Genomic DNA, 19,983 nt, shown 5'->3' with positions numbered 1-19,983 from the left:
TCTCTGTTTCATCCCAATTTCACCCCCTACCCCGATCTTTGGTCTTCCCTCAGCTTCAGACCTTTTACAGGCTGAAGGGTGTCCAGTGCTGGGACGGCCTCATGGTAGATGAAATCGTTGTCCTTCTTGGCTGAATTGTACCTGGGGGTCAGGAGCAGGGGGAGTGGGGAGTCTTGAATAATCAGCAGAGATCCAGGATCTAGCCTCCCATGTGGGCCACTGCTCTCTGGCCCTAGGGGCTTCCTCCCAATGATGCAGGAAGAGGGCTAAGAGCCACCCTGAGCGCCAGAGACTCACTTTCCCCCAATGACATCCATAGCGAAACGAAGCGCATCTTGCACAGTGTCAGGCTGGCCCTGTGGGGAAGGGACGGGGGTGCTCAGCACCAAACGGCCAGTGCCAAGTCATCCCTCAGTCCTGCCAGGCTTGCTCCTTGTCCTCTCAGGTCCCCCTCAGCTTTACCTTGGCCAGCTTGATGGCTTCATTGAGCTTGTCCAGAGCACTCTGGAAGTATGCGACCTGTAGGGGGTGGTGGGCAGAGCAGGATGTCCTCTGCTTGGACCCCATTCCTTCTGCCACCCCACCCAGCCTGCCTGGTGGCCCTCAGGTGACTTACTAGAAGCTGAGGAAGTGGCTAGGTGCCAGCTCAGCCCATGGCACCAAGGTTAGTGTTAACCTTACAGGTCTACCCTGCTCTACCTCACAGCTTCCACCTCTAATCAGCCAGCCCCTCCCAGAGGAACCTGTTACACCCCCTCAATTCCTGGGGATGAAGGGTGCACAAATGGGACAACACTAAGAAACACCAGGCTTACAGCAGAGGAGTGGCTGGGGATGTTGGGGTGAAACAGAAGAAGGGACCCCACGAGCATCACTAACAAGGCCAGAACCAGTGCTGAGTCCCCGCCTTGCCAGAGCTCACTCACCCGTTCCCCAAACTTCTGCTGCTCCTCAGCCTGCTTCCCCATGTGCAGCTGGAAAAGAGATATCACTATTTACTTCCTGAACTGTGGCAACTCAGCCCAGCCCAGCTCTGCCCCAGTGGCCATGGTGCCCTCACATGAGCCACAGCTGCAAAGTAGTAGATCTTCATCTGCACAAGCTTCTTCCAGTCCTTCTGGATCCGGCCCAGCAGCGAGGCGGTGTCAGGGTTCTCCAAGGCCCGGCATGCCTCCTTGTAGTAATCCACTACCTGGGAGCCAGGACCAGGCCCTAAGTGGGGACTGGGCCTAGCCTCCGTTCCCTTGAGGATCACCGTCAACCCATCTCTACCTGTGCGCTGATGCGGGCCACTAGAAAGCTCTTCCTGTTGTCCAACATGGACTTTTCCAGAAGACACTCCTGAGCTTGGCCCTGGAACAGCAGATGGAGATGCACCCCCTTCTTCACCAAGAGGCCCTGCCCCTGCCCAGGGGGCAGGGCACATGGAACTCCTCTTCATCCAGCACCCTCCACCCCCACGCCAAGAAGCACAGCCCTGCTCCTAATCCATCCACCCAGGGCTTAAAAGATCAACTTGCTTTGCTGAGGCCCCTGCTTGTCCCTCACTGCCATCTGCACAGGACCTCTGGGATCCAGCACCATCTGCCCCCTCCCCTGGATTCAAGTTGGCCCAACAAAGGCAGCTCCTCACCAGCATGAGGTTGACATTGAGAGTGAGGATCTGCCGGCTCATGTCAACGCTATAGGCGTGAGGGAAGTGCTCACGCAGGTAGGCGAAGGCGCCGGCCGCACACTGGAAGTGAGTGCAAGAGACCTTCATGCCCTGGAAAGAAAAAAAGGGAGGATGCCAGAGGCAGAGCCAGGCAGCTGCCTGTGTCCACTCCACACGGCAGGATTCACATTGGAGGCTGAGAACAATCGGCACCCCTCTGTGGTTCTGTCCTACGTCCCACCTGCTGCCCATGCCCTCCTCACCTCCTCAGACACCCGCTTGTCCATGGCCCCCAGCATCGAATGCAGCGCCCCTGGGGAGTCAGAGGACATGAGGTCAGGGCTAGCCTGGGGCTGCTCCTCAGGCTGCCCACACCTGTGTCCAGGGCAAGGCAGATGGGGTGGTGTTACCACCCTGATCAGAAAAACAGGGGTCTGAGAACTGGGGCAGCTGGTCCAAGGACACCAAAGCTGGAGTAAATGGGGAAACACAAAAGCCCAGCCAAGTCCCTCAGTCTCCTACCCTGCACCAGGCAGGGGTGGGGTAGATGGAGAGGGGCTCCCAAACACAGCCCTGCGCTACAGGTCCTCAGAGATGTCTACACAGGCTGAGCTGAGCTGTCAGGGTCTCCTCCTCCTGCTGAGCCATCAGGGTCTTCTCTCCTCCAGCCTGAAGCAGCCCAAAGCCACAAGGGGGGGTCAGGGGCTGTCCAGTCGAAGAAGAGAGGCCACCTCTCCTGGCCTGAACACACAGCAGCAACAGCATGTGGCAGCCAGCCTAGCTGGGCCTCTCTCCCCAGCAGGGTGGCTCCCTGTGGCCCAGAGGAGAGGCACCAGCAGAGCTGTGGTGAGGCCGTGGGTCAGAATCCTGAGGTCTTCTCCCCATCAGCACTGCCTTTGGGGCCCCCTGCTGAGCTGAGATTGGGAGGCAGGGCCAAATGGAAGGGGTCAGGCAGCTCACCAAGGTTGTAGAGAATGCAGGCCTGCTCATACTTGATGTCTTCATGGGCCACAGATTTGCCTGAGAAGATCTCGGTCCTGTAGGCAGGCCACCCCAGTCATCTTGAGGGAAGGAGCTGGTGAGGAGACCTACCACCCCAGTGCAGGATTGGGAGAAAAGCCTGGGGAGACCACACCAAGCTACTCCCCTTCCTGTGCAGCAAGGAAAAGAAAGGGGAGGGGAGCCGCATCCCCACCTCCCAAAAGCTCCTGGGCTGTCCCAGGCATCTTCCAAGCGCCTCTGGCCCTGACTGCCAGCTCTCACCAAGTGACAGGAACAGCGGCCTCCTGGCCTGAGCCCATGGGGACCCGACTCTGCAGGTAGTGGAGCTGGCCCAGGTACTTGCGGAGGACACTGCAGCCCTCAAAGTCTCGTGGAACACGAACGGCATTCTGGGGGATAGAAGGGGGAAACAGGCTTGATGTCATTTAAGGTAGAGGACAGGCAGGCCTGTCTCCCCACAAGTGCTCAGGAGATATGCATCAGAGCTAGGGATTTGCACAAGAGATAAAAGAAAGCCCACAGCGACCAGCAGTCATTCAACAACCATCCTACTAGTCAGGACTAGGTGAACTGGACCAGTTCCACATTTCCAGAAGGCAGTTTAAAACATGCATTAAAACTTTTAATGTATTTCATGTTTTTCTGTATCTAAAAATACACATTAAGAGAGGTCAAGAAAAGCCAATGCAGAGATGAGCATGCAAGGATATTTATTACAGCATTATGAACAGGGCCAAGTATTGGATGCCACAAAAACTTCCATTAAGGAGGATTGTTTAGGAGTTCCCTGGTGGCTCAGCGGGTGAAGGATCGGGCATTGTCACTGCTGTGGCTTGGGTAGCTGCTGTGACTCAAGTTCAATCCCTGGCCCAGGAATTTATGCATGCTGTGGGTACAGCCAAAAAGAAAGAGGATTGCTTAAATAAATTATGTCAAGGTTATTGACAAAAGAGAATACTTTGCAGCCTGAAGACAAATATCTCTACTGATATGTTAAGATGGCTTTAACACATTCATTGTTGAAGAAAAAGAAGAGTACGGAACAGATGAACAGCATAATTTCACTTTTGTAAAAGCATATTGATATCCAACTAGGTATACAGACAGAGGAAAAAAATCTAGACAGTTACAGACCAAAAAGTTAGGTAATTATCCCTGGATAGTAGGGTTTAATACTTTATTATGTACATACATAATCATATTTGATTCTTTATATTGTTTATGTATTCTTTTATATGAATGACTTTATTTTTTTGTCTTTCTCTCTTTTTAGGGCCACACCCACAGCATACGGAGGTTTCCAGGCTAAGGGTCCAATCAGAGCTGCAGCTGCCAGCCTACACCACAGCCACAGCAACATGGGATCTGAGCCGTGTCTGCAACCCACACCACAGTTTATGGCAATACCGGATCCTTAACCCACTGAGCGAGGCCAGGGACTGAACCTGCATCCTCATGGATGCTAGTCAGTTTCGTTAACTGTTGAACCATGACAGGAACTCCATGAATGACTTTCAATTATTATAATACGCAATAAAGCTAGTCCTATTTTGGAATAAAGCACAATAAAGCAAATGAACTCCCTGTGCAAACAAACGGAAGAACAGACAATACACCCTCCAAGAAGCAGGTGCACAGAGTGGATGGGCTACAAGCACTGAGCATATCCTCACCATACCTGCTAGAGCGCCCAGAGTCCCCCCAGGATTCCATCAGCTAAGGGGCCCAGCAGAGAGCAGGCTGGCACTGGCTAGAAGGAAACTCCAGGACTGGGCTCTGCCTGGAATGCACTCAGAAGGGACACATGGGCCCCACATGACATCAGAGCAGGAAGAGTCTGGCACTAGTCCTATTCCACACCACTTCCTGGCAGTCTCTCCTCTGGGCCTCAATCTCCTCTCTGAATAGGAATGCTAAGTTCCCTGTGGTGAAGCCTCTAGAATGCCCACTGTGAGGATAAGGCATGCCACAGCCACACTGCCAAGGTGCTACCTTGAGAGACCTGTCCCATAGGTTGAGGCTTCCCCAGTCTAGACATTCTTATCACACCTCACTGCGAGTATGCTCTCGCTGTGGCACAGACTGGCAGCTACAGTTCCGACTAGACCCCTAGCCTGGGAACCTCCATATGCCGTGCATGTGGCCCTGAATAGTCAAAAAGGCTTTTTTTTTTTTTTGCCTTTTTGCCCTTTCTAGGACCGCTCCCACGGCATATCGAGGTTCCCAGGCTAGGGGTTGAATCGGAGCTGTAGCCGCCAGCCTACACCAGAGCCACAGCAACGTGGGACCCGAGCCACGTCTGCAACCTACACCACAGCTCACGGCAACACCGGATCCTTCACCCACTGAGCGAGGCCAGGGATCGAACCTACAACCTCATGGTTCCTAGTTGGATTCGTTAACCACTGAGCCACGGACAGGAACTCCCAAAAGGACAATAAAATAAAATAAAGCAGGCTCACTGAAGCATGTACAAAAAGATTTAAAATGTTTGAACTTCTTAAAACCATCTTCAGGAAACAACTGAAGCAACCCTCCCTCCATATCACAGAGATTCACCCACACCCTTTAATCGGACCAAGAATGCAGCCCCCTCTTGAACTGCCCTGGCCTGTCACACTCTCCTTATGACATGCATGTGGCAGGAGCAGAGCAAAACAGGAGAGTCTGAAAGTCCTAATTCCACACCACATGCACTCCCCCACCCCTCCAACAACCCCCTCACAATTGTCAATTTTATTCCCTAGGATCATAGAACCAAAAATTTATTCTAGAGTAACTGAAAAGTCTTTTCAGAGAACGATTTCAGGTTTTTACAGGTGAGGAAACTGAGACGCAAATCAGGAAAAGAGAACTGCTTGGGGTTCCCAAATTATATCCACTTTCCATTTCCATTGCAAATCACTGAGTTATGAGAAAAGGTTAACTTGACTTATGTGGTCTCTGCTTTCTGCATCTCTGTGCTTTGATACATTTCCTATAGTTGATATACAATGTTGTGCCAATTTCTGCTGTACAGCAAAGACACCCAGTCATACACATACATTCCTTTTCTTATATTTTCTTCCATCATGGTTTATCTCAAGAGATTGGATATAGTTTCCTGTGCTATACAGTAGGACCTTACTGTCTATCCATCCTAAATGTAATAGTTTGCATCTACCAACCCCAAACTCCCAGTCCACCCCACTCCCTCCCTCTTCCCCTGGGCAATCACAAGTCCGTTCTCCATGTCTGTGACTCTGTTTCTGTTTTGTAGATAGGTTCATTTGTGACACATTTTAGATTCCACATATAAGTGATATATGGTATTTGCCCTTCGCTTTATGATTTACCTCACTTAGTATGAGAATCTCTAGTTGTATCCATGTTGCTGTTGAGTGGCCTTATTTCATTCTTTTATAGCTTAGTAGTATTTCACTGTGGATATGTACATCTTATTAATCCATTCATCTGTCCATGGACATTTAGGTTTTTTCCATGTCTTGCCTATTATGAATAGTGCTGCAATGAACACAAGGGTGCATGTATCTCTTTGAGTTACAGTTTTCTTCAGATATATGCCCAGGAGTTGGATTGCTCGATCATATGGAGTTCTATACTGAGTTTTCTGAGGTACCCCCAAACTCTTTTCCATAGTGGTTGTACCAATTTATATTCCCAACAACAGTGTAGGAGGGTTCTCTTTTCTCTATACCCTCTCTAGCAGTTATTTGTAGACTTAGTGATGGCCATTCTGACCAGTGAAAAATGGTACTTCATTATAGTTTTGATGTGCATTTCTCTAATAATCAGCAATGTTGAGCATCTTTTCTTGTGCCTACTGGCCACCCATATATCTTCTTCAGAGAAATGCCTATGTAGGTCTTCTGCCCGTTTTTCAATTGGGTTGTTTTTTGTTGTTGAGTTGTATGAGTTGTTTGTATACTCTGGAGATTAAGCCCTTGTTGTCTGCATCGTTTGCAACCCATTCATTAGGTTGTCTTTTCATTTTCTTTTTTTTTTTTTTATGGTTTCCTTTGCTGTGCAAAAGCATGTCAGTTTGATTAGGTCCCATTTGTTTATTTTTATTTTTGTTTTTATTTCCATTGCCTTGGGAGACTAGACCAGTGGTAGTTCTAAAACTGCTGTATTTTATTTTCACTTTATATTGTTGAGTCTAGAAGTTTCCCTGGTCTGGTAATTTTCTTTTCATTGAAATAATTATTATCATTTTTCTATGAAAGAAAGTATGTTCTGTGGTTTCACTGAAGAAACACTAATCTAGTCCAACTGCTTCAATGGATTAACTCAAGCCGCAGGAAGGGAAAGGGACTATCCTAATGTCCTTCTGTGAGCGCTGCCTGTGCTGGGAATAGTCGCAGGTCTGCAGCTTTCTTGGAGGTGCTCTCTCCAGATCACTGCTCTGTGCAGTCCGCCTGCCCCACACCATAAAGATCTGCCTTAGAAGAGGCTTCGGAGCTGGGTGACAATGCTCCGCCTGATGGTGGTTTATGTGCATGTGCCCCTGTGTGCACAAAATAGTGGTAGTCTTAGGGGTTAATTTTGAAACTGTTTGAATGAAATCTTTTTTTTTCTTTCTTGGTTACACCTGCAGAACACCCCCTGGAAGTTCCTGGCCAGGGATCAAATCTGAGCCACAGGTGTAACCTATGCCACAGATGTGGCAATGTCAGGACCTTAATTCACTGCGCTGCGCAGGGGATTGAACCTGGGCTACAGAGACAACACTGGATCCCTAACCTGCTGCACCACAGCAGGAACTCCAAAATAAAATCTTTTTTTAAAAGTTAATTTATGGGGAGTTCCCACCGTGGCTCAGTGGTTAACGTATCCGACTAGGAACCACGGGGCTGTGGGTTCAATTCCTGGCTTCGCTCAGTGGGTTAAGGATCCGGCGTTGCTGTGAGCTGTGGTGTAGGTTCCAGACGTGGCTCGGATCCCGCATTGCTGTGGCTCTGGCGTAGGCCAGCAGCTACAGCTCCAATTCGACCCTTAGCCTGGGAACCTCCATATGCCGCGGGAGTGGCCCAAGAAATGGCAGAAAGACAAAAAAAAAAGTTAATTTATGGGATTTCCCATTGTGGCTCGGTGGTAACAAATCCGACTAGTATCCAGGAGGTTGCAGGTTCAATCTCTGGCCTCGCTCAGTAGGTTAAGTATCCAGTGTTGCTGTGGCTGTTGTACAAGCTGGCAGCTGCAGCTCCAATTTGGCCCCTAGCCTGGGAACTTCCATATGCCAAATGTGTGGCCTAAAAAAGACAAAAAAAAAAAAAAAAAAAAAAAAGATTACTTTGTGAAATTCCCTTTTGGCACAGTAGGTTAAGGATCCAGCATTGTCACTGCAGTGGCTTGGGTCACTGCTGTGGCGCAGGTTCAATCACTGACCTGGGAACTTCCACATGCAACAGGGTGCCCCCTAAAAAAAGTTAATTTATGAGGGGTATTCTGGGAAGGTGGCAGGATAGGAAGCACCAGAAATCTGTTTTCCCACCAAGACAACAACTGCACTGGCACAATCTGATGTAACTACCTCCTAAGGACTTGTAAACTTGCAGAGAAAGGCTTGGATGGTAAATTATGTTGAATTTTCAGCCCTTAGCACAGTAGCAGCTACCCAGCACCCTGCCCTGTGAAAGCAGCCTTGCATGTGTTCCTGGTGGTGCTTGCACACAGCCTATGGGAGCCAGATGAGCAACAAGGACTCTGTCCTCTAAATATCAGGGATCTGTGGTCTGATTGCAGCTGATGGCTGCTGCTTTTTTTAAATTTATTTTTTATTGTTATTTCCCCCAACACACTTTTTTTTCCCACTATACAGCATGGGGAGCCAGTTACATACACATGCATACATAATTTTTTCTCCCACTATCATGCTGCATTTTAAGTATCTAGACATAGTTCTCAGTGCTACACAGCAGGATCTCCTTGTTAATCCATTCCAAGAGCAATAGTTTGCATCTGTTAACCCCAAGCTCCCAATCCCTCCTACTCCCTCCCCCTCCCCCCCTTGGCAGCCACAAGTCTATTCTCCAAGTCCATGAGTTTCTTTTCTGTGGAAAGGTTCATTTGTGCTGTATACTAGATACCAGATATGAGTGATATCATATGGTATTTGCCTTTCTCTTTCTGATTTATTTCACTCAGTATGAGTCTCTAGTTCCATCCATGTTGCTGCAAATGGCATTATTTTGTTCTTTTTTATGGCTGAGTAGTATTCCATTGTGTATATATACCGCGTTTTCCTAATCCAGTCATCTGTTAATGGACATATGGGTTGTTTTCATGTCTTGGATACTGTGAATAGAGCTGCAATGAACATGCAGGTGCATGTGTCTTTTTTTTTTTTTTTTCTTTTTGTCTTTTGTTGTTGTTGTTGCTATTTCTTGGGCCGCTCCCGCGCCATATGGAGGTTCCCAGGCTAGGGGTCAAATCGGAGCTGTAGCCACCGGCCTACGCCAGAGCCACAGCAACGCGGGATCCGAGCCGCGTCTGCAACCTACACCACAGCTCACAGCAACGGATTGTTAACCCACTGAGCAAGGGCAGGGATCGAACTCGCAACCTCATGGTTCCTAGTCGGATTCGTTAACCACTGCACCACGACGGGAACTCCGCATGTGTCTTTTTTAATGAAAGTTTTGTCCAGATATATGCCCAATAGTGGGATTGCTGCGTCATATGGTAATTCTGTGTATAGATTTCTAAGGTACCTCCATACTGTGTTCTCCACAGTGGCTGTACCAGTTTACACTCCCACCAACAGTGCAGGAGGGTTCCCTTTTCTCCACAGCCCCTCCAGCACTTGTTATTTGTGGACTTATTAATGATGGCCACTCTTACTGGTGTGAGGTGGTACCTCATAGTAGTTCTGATTTGCATTTCTCCAATAATCAGGGATGTTGAGCATTTTTTCATGTGCTTGTTGGCCATCTGCATATCTTCCTTGGAGAATGGTCTATTCAGGTCTTTTGCCCATTTTCCCACTGGGTTGTTGGCTTTTTTGAGGTTGAGTTGTATAAGTTGCTTATATATTCTAGAGATTAAGCCCCTGTCTGTTGCATCATTTGAAACTATTTTCTCCCATTCTGTAAGTTGTCTTTTTGTTTTCTTTTTGGTTTCTTTTGCTGTGCAAAAGCTTGTCAGCTTGATTAGGTCCCACTGGCTTATTTTTGCTTTTATTTCTGTTGCTTTGGGAGATTGACCTGAGAAAATATTCACAAGGTTGACGTCAGAGAATGTTTTGCCTATGTTCTCTTCCAGGAGTTTGATGGTATCTTGTCTTATATTTAAGTCTTGAAGCCATTTTGAGTTTATTTTCGTGCATGGTGTGAGAGTGTGTTCTAATTTCATTGATTTGTATACAGCTGTGCAGGTTTCCCAGCAATTCTTGCTGAATAGACTGTCTTTTCCCCATTTTATGTTCTGGCTTCCTTTGTCAAAGATTAATTCCATGATGGCTGCTTCTGATCTCAGAGGTGCAAAGAGGAAAGCAAACATTGTCAATGCATCTCCCTCCACTGTTGCACTCTCCTTGTAGCTAAAGTGACTTCGAAGGGATTTAAAGCACCAGTGTGTCTCCTCTTTGTCCCTTTTGGGAGCCAGACATTGAAGACTACTATATTCAAAAGCAACCACACGCAGAGTAGATGTTAGAAAGTCATCATGCTTACACAGTGGAAGGCAAAGGTTCAGAAAAGACCTAAGAAGACTTTAGGCTACAACACTCAAAACAAACAAAAAAAACCTTAGCAAATCCTGGAGAAAGCAGGAGATTCAAATGTCCAATTTTGAAAAGCAACAACAACCAAAAAAAATGCAAGGCATATAAAGAAATAGGAAAATAGGACTTGCTCAAAGGAAAACAAACAAACAAAAAAAAAAAACAAAAAACTGTCCCTGAAAAAGATGTGATGACAGGTCTACTAGACAAAGACTTTAAAACAACTATTTTAAAGATACTCAAAAAACAAAAGGAAAATGTGGAGAAAGTGAAGAAAACAACATAGGAAACAAAATGGAACTATAAACAAAGAGAAAACAAAAAGGAAAGAAATTTTGAAGTTGCAAAGTACAATAACGGAAATGAAAAATTCACTAGAGAGATTGAAAGGTAAATTTGAGCAGACAGATGGAAGAATCAGTGAAATCAGACAGGACAATTCAAATGATCAAGTCTAAGGAATAGACAGAAAAAACAGCGAAGTGAACAGAGCATAACAGACCTGTGAGACACCATCAAGGAGATCTTCAAACACACTGTGGAAGTCTCCAAAGAGAGAGAAAAAGGGGCAGAGAAAAGATGGGAAGAAATAATGGCAAAAAAATTCCCAAATTTGATTAAGACATGAATAAGAACATCCAAGGAGCTTAGCAAATTCCAAGTAGAATAAACTCAGAGACCATACCCAAGACACATTATAACAAAACTGTTGAAAGAGAGAGAAAATATGGAAAGCAACACAACAGAAATGATTCATCAAATGTAACGGATCCTCAATAGGATTATCAGCAGATCTCTCATAAGAAACTCTGGAGAGGAGTTCCTGTCGTGGCGCAGCAGAAACAAATCCAACTAGGAACCATGAAGTTGCGGGTTTGATCCCTGGCCTTACTCAGTGGGTCCAGGATCTGGCATTGCCATGAGCTGTGGTGTAGATCACAGATGCGGATATGACGTGGCTGTGGCTGTGGTGTAGGCTGGCAGCTGTGGCTCCTACTGGACCCCTAGCCTCGGAACCTCCATATGCCACAGGTGTGGCCCTAAAAAGCAAAAAAAAAAAAAAAAAAAAAACAGAAAGAAAAGAAACTTTGGGGATTAGAAGGCAGTAGGTTGATATATTCCAAGTGCTAAAAGAAAAAAAATGGCAACCAAAAATCCCATATCTGGCAAAACTGAGGAGATATTCTTCAAAACTGTGGAGAAACCAAGACATTCTCAGCTAAACAACAGCTGAGGGAATTCATCATCACTAGAACTGCCCTGGAAGAAATGCTAAAAGGAGTCCTGTAAACTGAAATGATAGGACACTTATAGTAACTTGAGGCCACATGAATAAAGATGTCATATGTGAGCAATTATAAAAGATAATATTACTATAACCACAGTGATAAATAATTTTGTTTTCTACTGATCTAAGAGATCAATACATTTTTAAAAATTAAATTTACACACAATAGTCTTTAAAGACTATCTCTTTACATATATAAACATACCAATTAATTATCCCTGCTTTGGGAGGAAGATATACTCTCTTACATTTTGAAATTATAAATAAAAATTTTTATTTAAAATCTTCCTTTGTTGGAGTTCCCATTGTGGCTCAGTGGTAATGAATCTGACTAGTATCTACAAGGACGAAAGTTCAATCCCTGGCCTTCCTCAGTGGGTTAAGGATCCAGTGTTGCTGTAAACTGTGGTGTAGGTTGCAAATGTAGCTTGGATCCAGTGTGGCTGTGGCACAGGCTGGCAGGTGCAGCTTGGATTTGTCCCCAGCCCAGGAACTTCTATATGCTGCAAGTGCTGCCCTAAAAAGAAAAAAACATCTTTTTTTATTCAAGTTGTTTTTAACTACTTTTAGAACAGAGTGGCAAAGTTCCCACTGTGGGTTAATCACCTGGTTTGTCTCTGTGGAGGCACCAGTTCAATCCCCAGCCTGGGAACTTCCATATGCTGAGGGTGGGCTTGAAAAAGAAAAATAAAACAAAGTTCCTGACTCACTAAAAAAAAAAAAGTATCAAATATGATAATTCACCTTTTAAACAATTTTCTCTTCCCCTTAAGAACAATGTTACCTTCTTTAAAAGCCACTAGAGGAGTTCCCATTGTGGCACAGCAGAACTGAATGAGACTAGTAACCATGAGGTTGCAGGTTTGATCCTTGGCCTTGCTTGGTGGGTTAAGGATCTGGCATTGTTGTGAGCTGTGGTGTGGGTCACAGACACAACTTGGATCTTGCGTTCCTGTGGCTGTGGTGTAGGCTGGCAGCTGTAGCTCCAATTCAACACCTAGCCTGGGAAACTCCATTTGCTGCGGGTGCGGCCCTAAAAAAAAAAAAAAGCACATAAAAAGCCACCTAAAATACCCCACTTCAACACAATAAAGTCTATATATTAAAAACCCTTGGGGATCAAGATTACAGAAAAGGAGGCCATGTCACTCACCTTCTCCCACAAACACTTCCAAAAAAATGAAAAAAATCTACATGTAGAATTATTCTCAAAGAACATCTACTGAATGCTGGCAGAAGACCTCAGACTTCCCTAAAGGGAAAGAAAACCTCCACATAACTGGGTAGGACAAAAAGAAAAACGAGAGCGAGAGAGAAGAGGAAAAAAAAAAAAAAAAAGGTATCAGGATGGGACCAGCACTCCTAAGAGGAACCTGTGAAAGAGAAAAATGTGTACTCTGAGAGGCCACCTAACTGACAGGGAGATCAGACAGGAGGGAGAAGGAACCTCAAAGCCTCAGAGAAAAGTGCAAAAGCCAGACTGAAGAGGGAAAAGCAGATAGAAATGCACACAGACCATCGTTACCACCGGCCTGGACACCAAAGCCTGAGCTACTTGGGGAAAGGTGGGGTTCTGAGACTCAAGATTCAGAGGTCAGTTCCAGGAAGAGCATAGGGTTGGTTGTGTAGAGACAGCCTGAGGCGGCTAGGAAGTAGTACAGCATAACTGGGGGAGTGTGGGAGGAGGCCTAGGCCCACCAAGTGGGGAGTGTGAGAGAGTTGGGGAGTAGGACCACCACAGGAACTTCCTTCTCTGTACACCCAGGTTCTAAGGCTGCAGGACACCTCTTGTGTCAGCTTCAGGGGCAAGTGCAAAATGGCCACAGACATCTCAGACTCCAGAGGTGGGTGAGGCTCACCACCAATGAAAGTCCCATGACCAAGCATCACCTACCGCCCAAGTCACCCCAGGGATTGCAACCCCAGAGGGCCATGCAAGTGAGTGCCACCTGTCGCCCCACCTCCTTGAGAATGCACACACTTCACCATTGCTGCTGCCAAGGGCTCCAGGCACCAACCCAACCTGCCTAGAGGTCACTGCCACTGCTGAGGGCCCTGCAACCAGGTGTAGCCCACCACCACCCCCACCTCACCATGGATCACTGCCAAGGGCTCAGCAACCAGGTGCTGCCTGCAGGCAATGCCCACTTCTCCCACCTTCCTAGAAGCATGGGCAGGCCATGCACCTGCACATCCCCTATCAAGGAGATAACAGCCTGCACACATTAAGAAAAGAGAGAGCAAGCATCCAAACCAAAAAGACTTAAGGCCAAAAAAAAAAAAAAAAGTAAAAGCACACAAGTCACCACCCAGGGATGCTTCTGCATATAAACAGTCCTCCATGACTACAGTAGATAACTGTTTCCCCTAAACTTAGAGTAAGAAAAATATAAGCAAAAATGATGTACAGAAACCATTCCCAGTTAAAGGAAGAGAATTCCTCTGAAGAAGCGAACAATGAGACAGACCTCTGTAGTCTAAAGGACACTGAGATCAAAAAGGAAGGTAATGAAAATACTCAGGAAATTAAGAATGGCTATCAAGGAGTTCCTGCAGTGGTGCAGCAGAAACGAATCCGACTAGCATCCATGAGGATGCAGGTTTGATCCCTGGCCTCACTCAGTGGGTCTATCAACAGGAATGCAGATTACCTTAAAAAGAACTAGAAACCATAAGGAGACAAGAAAAGTCAGAAAATTCATTTGCCAAGACAAAAGCTGATCAAAAGACATTGAATGGCAGAATAAATAATGCAGAGGAACAAATAAGTGGCTTAAAAGACAGAAGAATGGAAATTACCCAATCAAGACAACAGACAGCCACATGAAAAAAACGAAAACAACTTAAGAGATCTATGGGACAATACAAAGTATGCCAATCTACACATAATAGGGATCCCAGAAGAAGAAAAAGAGGTCTGAAAATGTATTTGAAGAAATTATGACCCTGCTGTGTAGCACTGAGAACTATGTCTAGTCACTTATGATGGAGCATGATAATGGGAGAAAAAAGAATGTATACATGTATGTGTCAATGGGTCACCATGCTATACAGAAGAAAAAAAATTTGTGGGGGAAATAACAATTTTAAAAAATTTAAAAAAAAGAAATTATGGCTGAAAATTTTTCAAATACTAAGAAGGAAACACATATCCAGATACAGGAAGCACACAGGGTCCCAAACAAGATGAACCCAAACAGACCTACATCGAGACATACTATGATAAAATGGCATAAATTAAAGAGGAGTTCCTGCTGTGCAGCAGTGGGTTAAGCATCCAGTGCTGTCTCTAGAGCAGCTCAGATTGCTGCTAAGGCATGGGTTCAACCCCTGGCCCAGCAGAGTGGGTTAAGGATCCAGGACTGCCGGAGCTGCGGTACAGGTCACAGCCTCAGCTTGGATTCCATCCCTGGCCCAGACACTTCTAAATGTCCCAGGTGCAGCCCCCACCCCCCCAAAAAAGGAAGAAAATAAAAAACAAGGAGAGGAGAGGATTCTGAATGTAGCAAGAAAAAAATAAAGAGTGAATTTCAAGTGAACCCCCAAAGCTATCAGCTGACTTCTCTACAGAAACACTATAGGCTAGAAAAGAGTGGCAAGATGTGTTCAAAGTTGTAAAAGGGAAAAATCTGCAACCTAGAATACCCTACACAGCAAGATCATCATTTAAAATAGAAGAAATAAAGAATTTCTTAAACAAAAACTAAAAGAATACATAAATACTAAACCCATCCTGAAAGTAATATTAAAAGGCCTTTTCTAAATTAGAAAAAGTAAGATGATACAGGATGGAGGAAATGACAACTGAAAAGTAGTCATTTAAATAAGCCACTATAAAGATCAAAAGGAAAAAAACCAAAATACAAAAAACCTATTTGTGAAAGCAATGATGAACACAAAGAACAGTAAAAGGATAAACATGAAGATGTAAAAAAGGACACTGAAATCATAAAATGTCAGGAAGGAAAGTAAAAAAAAAATCTAGACTTATTTTAGAACGTGTGAAACTCTATGGTTAAAGGAAGCAGATATAGGAAGGTGTTAAGATATTTAGAAATAGAGCAAACATATATCAAAAACGAACAATACATTCACAAAAGCCAAGAAAAGGACAAAAGCATAAAATAAAAGGTTATCATCCAACCACAAAAAGAAAAAGAAAGGAACAAAGGAGAAACATAGAATCAACTCGAAAACAAGGTTTAAAATGGCAATAAAAATATATCTATTAATAATTACCTTAAATGTCAACAGACTGAACACTCTAATCAAAAGACACAGAGTGGGAGTTCCCATCGTGGTGCAGTGGTTAACGAATCCGACTAGGAACCATGAGGTTGCGGGTTCGGTCCCTGCCCTTGCTCAGTGGGTTAACGATCCGGCGTTTCCATGAGCTGTGGTGTAGGTTGTAGACACGGCTCGGATCCCGCGTTGCTATGGCTCTGGCGTAGGCTGGTGGCTACAGCTCCGATTCAACCCCTAGCCTGGGAACCTCCATATGCCGCAGGAGCGGCCCAAGAAATAGCAAAAAAAAGACACAGAGCAGCAGAATGGATTTAAAAAAAAAAAAAAAGTCTACAATATGCTGCCTACAAGAGACCCATCACAGGGCAAAGGATAAACACAGACTGAAACTGAGGGGCTGGAAAAAGATATTTTATGCAAATGGAAATGACAAGAAAGCGGGAGACACAATACTCATATCAGAAAAAATATACTTTAAAACAAAGGTTATAAAGAAAGATAAAGAAGGGCACTAAGGATAAAAGGATCAATTCAAGAAAAGGATATTATACTCACTCGTCAACATATATGCACCTAGTATAGGAATACCCAAAGACATAAAAGGAGAAACTGATGAGGGTACAATAATAGTAAAAGAATTTAACACCCTACTCACATCAATGAATGGACAGATCTTCTGGACAATAAATTAACAAGGCAATAGATATCCTAAATGACTCAATAGAACAATTAGAGCTAATTCATATTTTCAGGATATTATATCCAACCCCCTCCCCCTCCCCAGAATACCCATCTTCTCAAGTGCGCATGGGACAGTCTCTAGGACTGACCACACACTGGGGGACAAAACTAGTCTCAACACATTTAAGAGTACAGAAATTACTTCAAGTATCTTGTCTGACCACAACAGCATAAAACTAGAAATCAACCACAGGAAAAGAAATGAGAAAAAACTGGAGTTCCCATCATGGCTCAGTGGTTAATGAATCCAACTAAGAACCATGAGGCTGCGGGTTTGATCGCTGGTCTTGCTCAGTGGGTTAAAGGATCTGACGTTGCCATGAGCTGTGGTGTAGGTTGCAGACGTGGCTCGGATCTGGCATTGCTGTGGCTCTGGCATAGGCCGGTGGCTCCAGCTCCGATTAGACCCCTAGCCTGGGAACCTCCATGTGCTGCGGGAACAGCCCTAGAAAAGACAAAAAGACCAAAAAAGAAATGAGAAAAAACTGACTATATGGAGAATAAACAACATGTTACTAAAAAACCAATGTGTCAATAAGGAAATTAAAAAATATCTCAAAAACACAACTATACAAAAATCTATGGGATGCTGCAAAGTAGTTCTGAGAGGGAAGTTCATAGTGATACAGGCCTTTTTTAAAAAAAAAGAAAAAAACAGAAAAATCTCAAATCAACAACCTAACCTACCACCTAAAAGAAGTAGAAAAAGAATGACAAACAAAACCTAAAGACAACAGAAGGAAGGAAATCATAAAGATCACAGGAAATAAAATAGAGACTTAAAAATATAGAAAAAAGTCAATAAAACCAAAAGTTGATTCTCTGGAAAGGGTAAACAAAATTGACAAATCTCTGGCTAGGCTTGTCAAGGAGAGAGAGAGAAAGCAAATAAACAAAATAAGGAATGAAAAAGGAGAAATCTCAATGGATACTGCAAAAGTTAAAGAGAGAGAGAGAGAGAGGGAATACTATGAACAATTACATGCCAACAAATTTGACAACCTAGAAGAAACAGACAACCTTCTAGAAACATACAGACCACCAAAACTAAATCAAGAAGAGATCACCTGAACAAACAGATCACTAGAAATGAAATCAAATATGTAATTAAAAAAAAAAAAAGTCTCTACAAACAAAAGTCCAGGACCAGCTGGCTTCAAAGGTGATTTCTACCAAACATATGAAGAAGAACTTATATGGAAACTTCTTAAATTCTTCTAAAAGACTGAAGAACACTCCTAAAGACATTCTATGAAGCCACTAGCACCTGAATACCAAAACCAAAGATACTACCAAAAAAGAAAATTATAGGCCAATATTTTTGATAAATATAGTATGATGCAAAAATTCTCAATACAATTACAGCAAATTGAATCCAACAACACATAAAAAAGGTCATATACCACAACCAAGTGGGATTTATCCCAAGTTCAAAAGAATGGTTCAATATATGCAAATCAACCCATGTAATACACCACAATGACAAAAGAAAAGTCAAAAACTACATGATCATCTCAATAGATGCAGAAAAAAGCATTTGACAACATCGAAATGCATTCATGATAAAACTCTTACTAAAGTGGGTGTAGAGGGAACATATCTCAACATAATAAATGCCATTTATGACAAACTTACAACCAATATAGTACTCAATGGAGAAAAGCCTGAAAGCCATCCTGCTAAAATTGGGAAAAATTCAAGGATGTCCACTCTCACCACTTTTATTCAACATAGTATTGCACGTCCTAGCCCTAGCAGACAAAAAAAGAAAAGAAAAAAAAAAAGAAATAACATGTGTACAAACTGGAGAAGAGATAAAACTGTCACTATATGAAGATAACATATTATACATAGAAAACCCTAAGGGCTCCACACAAAAACTACTCAATCTGATAAACAAATTCAGCAAAGTAACAGGATACAGGTTTCTGTATCTAACATTCAGAAATTGGTTGCATTTCAGTAAACTAACAAAGAAACATGAGAAAGAGAATACTAAAAAAAAAAAAAAAAAAAAAAAAAAAAAAAAAACTTTTAGGAGTTCCCATCATGGCACAGTGGAAATGAATCTGACTGGGAACCATGAGGTTGCAGGTTTGATTCCTGGCCTCGATCAGTGGGTAGGGATCTGGCGTTGCTATGGCTGTGGCATAGGCTGGCAGCAATAGCTCTGATTGGATCCCTAGCCTGGGAACCTCCATATGCCGCAGGTGCAGCCCTATGAAGACAAAGGACCAAAAACAAAAACAAAACGCCACTTTTAAAATCACATCACAAAAACCAAAAAAAACCTACACAGTAATAAACCTGATCAAGGAAGTGAAAGACTTATACTCTGAGAACTATAAAACATTAATAAAGGAAATTAAGGAGGATTCAAAGAAATGGAAAGATATCCCATGCTCCTAGACTGGAAGAATTAATATTGTTAAAAAGACCATACTACCCAAAGCAATCTATAAGTTTAATGCAATCCCTGTCAAATTACCCATGACATTTTTCACAGAACTAGAACAAATAATCCAAAAATTCATACAGAATCACAAAAGACCCAGAACTGCCAAAGCAATCCTTAGGGGGGATTAAAAAAAACACAAAACAAAAACAGCACAAAGCAGGAGGCATAACTCTCCCAGACTTCAAACGGTATTACAAAGCTACAGTAATCAAAACACTGGAGTAGGAGAAGTTCCCGTGTGGCTCAGTGGGTTAAGGATCCATCGTTGCTGCAACTGTGGCACAGGTCATGACTGTGGCACACCTCAGATTCCTGGCCTGGGAACTTCCACACACCACAGGTGCAGCCAAAAAATAAAAAATTAAAAAACACAGGAGTTCCTGCTGTGGCACAGCAGAAACAGATCTGACTAGTAACATGAGTTTGTGGGTGCAATCCCTGGCCTCACTCAATGGGTTAAGGATCAGGCATTGCCATGAGCTGGGGTGTAAGCTGCAGACATGGCTTGGATCCTGAGTTGCTGTGGTAGTGGCACAGGCCAGTATCTGTAGCTCCAATTTGACCGCTAACCTGCAAACCTCCATATGCTCTGGGTGTGGCCCTAAAAAGCAAAATAAATAAATAAATAAACAAACAAAGCCACAAAAAACAGCACGAAACAGATGTATGCATCGATGCAACAGAAGGGAGAGCCTAAAAATAAACTCAGATACCAGAGTTCCCACTGTGGCTCAGCAGGTTAAGAATCCAATGTGGTCTCTGTGAGGATGTGAGTTCAATCCCTGGCCTCGCTCAGTGGGTGAAGGATCCAGTGTTGCTGCAAGCTGTGGTGTAAATCACAGATGTGGCTCAGATCCAGCGCTGCTGTGGCT

General features: G+C 44.1%; 1 protein-coding gene across 4 annotated transcripts in view; it reads right to left on the bottom strand.

Annotated features, from left to right (window-relative positions):
- Positions 1-19,983, bottom strand: part of PTPN23 (protein tyrosine phosphatase non-receptor type 23) — a 62,367-nt gene that overhangs the window by 5,608 nt on the left and 36,776 nt on the right. For 2 of the 4 annotated variants that reach the window (XM_084988152.1, XM_084988153.1), the window contains exons 3-13: positions 4,335-4,436; positions 2,918-3,045; positions 2,615-2,691; positions 1,918-1,967; positions 1,634-1,765; positions 1,273-1,353; positions 1,061-1,192; positions 927-974; positions 463-519; positions 298-356; positions 62-141 (exon numbers count right to left, since the gene is read on the bottom strand). In XM_084988152.1, the coding sequence (XP_084844278.1) occupies positions 62-141; positions 298-356; positions 463-519; positions 927-974; positions 1,061-1,192; positions 1,273-1,353; positions 1,634-1,765; positions 1,918-1,967; positions 2,615-2,691; positions 2,918-2,955 (754 nt within the window). In that variant the 5' untranslated portion in view covers positions 2,956-3,045; positions 4,335-4,436. The remainder of the gene's footprint in view (positions 1-61; positions 142-297; positions 357-462; positions 520-926; positions 975-1,060; positions 1,193-1,272; positions 1,354-1,633; positions 1,766-1,917; positions 1,968-2,614; positions 2,692-2,917; positions 3,046-4,334; positions 4,437-19,983) is intronic. The other 2 variants (XM_021068727.2, XM_021068730.2) reach the window with 1 other exon arrangement.

Source organism: Sus scrofa, chromosome 13 (assembly GCF_054392235.1).
Source record: "Sus scrofa isolate SSC_HxYL_T2T_F1_AM1 chromosome 13, Sscrofa_HxYL_maternal_Yorkshire_Landrace_v2.0, whole genome shotgun sequence".
Classification (NCBI taxonomy): Eukaryota; Metazoa; Chordata; class Mammalia; order Artiodactyla; family Suidae; genus Sus; species Sus scrofa.
The sequence above is the reverse complement of the archived record's forward strand: the minus strand, read 5'-3'. Positions and strand labels throughout refer to the sequence as shown.